Below are 4389 nucleotides of genomic sequence, written 5' to 3'. Positions count from 1 at the left end.
AAAAAAAAAGAACTGCAAGAAGCTTGATCAGAGGAGCCACCACGCAAGCTTCCCAGAAGTGATCAGAAAGGAGATGAGAACGACTTAAGCATCGCAAGGCAGCAAAAAGTGCTGCAAATGTCTCAGAGCATCATCCATGCTTAGGTACCTCCAATGTTTTGTATTCATGATGGCCAAACTCAACTTTCCTCTCTTGAACTTGCCGTCAATATCCTTTATACCCTCCTCCTCATCAGCATAATTCTCACAGCAAAATCCCAACTTCATCTCGGCAACAAGGCTGCTTGCGGTGACCATGTTTGAGCAACACCCCGGCAATGGAAGCTCCTTGGAAAACAAGTCTTCTGCCTCCGGAACAAGGCTGGCCTTTCCACTACACGATTCCATCATATTAAATACAGCTTTCCAACCTCTCAACACAACGTTCCATGTGACTTTTATCTCCCGTATCGCTTCCTTTTTCAGTGAAGACTCAAGATCTACGTCGACAGCGAACTTGAATATCCCATTAGGATCTACCCGGAGTTCATCGCATGGTTTCGATAGGGTGAATAAAGTGGAAGACTCTCCGGTCCTTGCATGGATGACGAAGAGGAGGTCATTTAGGGGCAGGTGGGGTTTTATTGGCTTTTGAAGCTGGAGCTTGGAGGCTGCGGTGGAGGCAATACCGTAAAGGCGGTGACAAGAGACAGCTGGGTCTACGTGTTTGAGGTTGTAGACAGAAGGGTAGTGAGCAGAGCAAATCGGCCGCCAAATATCCTCAGAGGAGAATGACTCCAGCCATGATTTGGAGACACAAGAAGCAGCAGCAAGGGATTTAGGGTCTAGATACTGAGCCACTAGAAAAAGAAGCTCCCAAGACGGCGATGGCGAATAGGATACTAGTTTATTCTTGAAGAGTTTTAGTCTTTTGACAGAAACATGATGGATATTTTCTTGACTAGAAGAGCGTTTGAGCTCCGTGAGAGACATGGAGAGATGGCTTAATTTGGTTTCTCCTAATTATTCTAACGATCAATTCTTGGAAGGCTAAAGAACGGAGTAGATTTCAACCCTGGAGGTGCTTCATTATATAGGCTGCTAATCTATTGATCAGCAAGCCGATGGGATTCCTGTTCCATCCTGGACATCCTATTCCGGATTGTTTAGGGTTAATCCTCCAAGTAAAAAAACAAATAAAAAAATAAAATTGGATATGATCGAAATAGATATATCCGGCACCGAGCAGTCAAAAATATATATTTGGATATACATATTTTAATGGCAAAAATAAATAGTTATTGATGGAAAGCTAGCACTGCAGTAATTATAAGGAATCATCGGTGAAACTAATATATTCTCATAAATAATCTTTAATGAATTTTAACTTAAATAGTATTACTATCTTATTTTCTTTAAAATATTTAGAATTCAAATCTCTCTTTTGTAAAAAATAAAAATAAAAATTCAAGCCTTTCTTGAGAGAAAGTTTCTTAAAATACTTAATTAAAAAAATCTTATTCCTTAGTTTATTATTTCTTAGTCCTTGGTTTGAGAGAGAAGAGGAAAAAATTGTCAGATTCTGATAATAAAGATAAAAATTTAACGTTAACATCAATTCTAGCTACCAAAATAGTTAATTTTAATGTGAATAAGTTTCATTTTATTAAAGGAGTTCCACTTGAATTTTTTTTTTTCACCTTTAAATTGTCTAGACAATCATATCAAACTTCATAAAGATTTTTTATTTTAAATTTTTGTGTTATTTCTAGGTTGTTTAAGGCCATTAAAAAGATCAAGGTGTTTGGATAAAAAAAAACCATGAATCCTAATTTTTCAGCCACTATTTAGGAAAAAAATAGCACGTTGTTTGAGTTTTTTTTTAAATAAAGGCTCGCACACAAGCCCTTTACAAATGGGCCAGGCACGCTTGCCTCACTTCTCAGGCCCAACAATGTATATATGACATCTTTCTTTCTTCCCTTCTCTTTTCATAATTCTGCCTTTTATTTATTGATGCTTTTTATGTGTTTTTTATTTAATTTTTAACTTATATTTAAATTGATGGTTCTTCTCTCTATTTTTTTATTTAGCTTTTTTTAAATAATGGTTATTTTTTTAATTATTTTGTACGTATTTAATTTTTGAAGAGATTATTCTAATTTTTATATATTTTTTTTATTTATTAGATAATTTTTATAATAAGTGCAACCTTACATGATATTTTTTTCACTTTGATTTTGATCAATCAATTTAACATGTGTGTTTATTTCTACCATCATTTAATTGAATAAAAATTAATTTTAATAAACGGATTCATTGAATACATTGAAGTAAATGATCCATGTTGCGAGACCAAATATTTTGATTTACTTTCATCTCTTAATATTTCTAGTTACATCTTTAGTTATCATTATTGACTTTTTTTAAAAAAAATAATTATTGACACAAATAATTTTCAATTTATTTAATTAAATACATGGATAAACTTCTTTATTTATGTTCTATTGTCGAACAATATGTTATCGGTTACTCTACAATCTAGAACTCTAATCCTATCAAAATTTAGAAAGGCATACAAACCTGGTTTTTGTACATCCCTGATAGACCAATAAAACACCAATTTTTTATTATAAAATCCTAAAAAAAAAATTTGATAAATTCAAACTCATTGCAATTAGATGTCTCATTCATAAGTTTTGTTGTATGTGTGTGGCGTCGCGGCGATTGTCCACTTTTCAGGAAAAGATGGAATGATGTATTTCTGATAAAATATGGAGAGAAAATGAATTCTTGTCTCTTATCAGTGAAAAATTTGAATGAGAGTTGCCACCTAATATTATGGTCACTAGGAACCCTAATTGATCTTAGAGATCGGGTACAGAGACTGATTATATAAAGGGAAGGTATTAGCACCCCAAATATGCCCTACTTAAGGTAGGCTGCATTGTTTTGTCTGTTAAAATCTAAAGTTGTATTATGGTTTTTAATTGTTGGTCTGTTTAAGGTTCAAGACAAGCCTTCCTTAATAAAGAGGTTCTTATCTTAATATGGTAAAACCTAACCGTTCTATTTTTTAAAAAAAGAATTAAATATCTAAAATACACTTTATGTGTAATGTCATACCCCAAATACTAAAAGAAAAACAAAATATAATTTTTTTTCTTTTTGAAATTTTAGGTAATGTTCTTTTAACTTTAATGAACTGGTTATTAAAGCTAAAATGCAAGCTAAAACATTGTTTTTTGATATATAAAAAAAAATATGATTTTTTAGCTTTGACACACTTGGCCATATGCACAAAATATATTTTTTCTTTTTTTCAACTTTTTTTGTATTTTTGAAAGTTTTGATGAAAACTGTGTATTTTAATACTGGATTTGTATTTTTCGATGTAAAATACTGATCGATATTAACCAAAATGGATAAAATAAAAACACGAGAAAATCACTAATGTTTTTTTGTTTAAATGGGCCAACACTAGCCAAAGAATAAAAATGGGCTAGCACCAGCCTAACAAAAAGAAAATGGGCTAGCATTGGCTCGACATGAAAATGGGCTGCACCAACCCAATATAAAAATGGGCTTGTGCTGGCCCAAAACAAAATGAGACAGCACCGGCTTAATATGCAAAATAGGCCAGGGTTGCTCCATTATACTATAATTGGCTGGTAACTGTACTGTGCACAGTAACTAGATAATTATATATGTTCATTATGCTACAGAATGAGCTCATGTTCTGCATGCAAAATGAACATAAAGCATAAAGGGCGAAGGCAGGAGAAGTAAAAGAAGGGAGAAGAGAGAGGTTGGGGAATTGACCTGCGGTGGTTATTGTGGAGGCTCATGGGGTGCTCACGATGATAGAGGTGTTAGCGGTGAAATGATGGTGGCTCTAGCGGCGGTCCTTCTCTCTTCTCTCCTCTGTTTTTGTTCTCTTCTTCTCTATTTCTTCTTCTTCTTCTTCTTTTGTTCGATTTTTTCCCTTTACTCCTCTCTTTCTCTTTTCTTCTCCTCTGTCCTCTCCCCTCTTGTCTCTCTCTCTCGGTTCTCTTTTTCTCTCAGTCTGTTCTTTTTTTTTTCCCACCCGTTGGTTTTGGCTCTCCCCAGAAAGCCGATGGGATTCCTGTTCCATCTCGGACATCCTATTCCGGATTAGTTAGGGTTAATCCTAATCCGGTGGTAGAAGTTTTTAAGAAAAATCTCGTTTTCACTTTTGACCTAATAATTTTAATAGATTAATGAATTAACTTAGATCTTAAATTTAATTAGATTAATAATAAAATATATTTAAATTAAAATTTAATTTAAATTTAGTTAGATTGGGTTTAATAATCAAATTAAGTGGAGAAATATATTTTTTTAGGTACTCAATGTGATTTATTTAGAACTTGTTAAATGTTATAACAA

At 33.3% G+C, this 4389-nt stretch overlaps 1 protein-coding gene across 1 annotated transcript; it reads right to left on the bottom strand.

The window, feature by feature from the left end:
- Nucleotides 1–84: 84 nt before the first annotated feature.
- On the bottom strand, nucleotides 85–972 carry LOC105112065 (probable F-box protein At5g04010). The gene has a single exon (XM_011007632.1). The coding sequence runs from the start codon at nucleotides 970–972 to the stop codon at nucleotides 85–87; it is 888 nt and encodes a 295-aa protein (XP_011005934.1).
- Between the last annotated feature and the right edge of the window lie 3417 nt (nucleotides 973–4389).

Source organism: Populus euphratica, unplaced genomic scaffold (assembly GCF_000495115.2).
Source record: "Populus euphratica unplaced genomic scaffold, PopEup_1.0 scaffold320.1, whole genome shotgun sequence".
In the NCBI taxonomy this organism is placed as follows: Eukaryota; Viridiplantae; Streptophyta; class Magnoliopsida; order Malpighiales; family Salicaceae; genus Populus; species Populus euphratica.
This window is presented reverse-complemented; position numbering and strand designations above follow the sequence as displayed.

Excerpts from the sequence above, each read along its gene's own strand:
- LOC105112065 (XM_011007632.1), bottom strand. The coding sequence starts at position 972 with ATGTCTCTCACGGAGCTCAAACGCTCTTCTAGTCAAGAAAATATCCAT.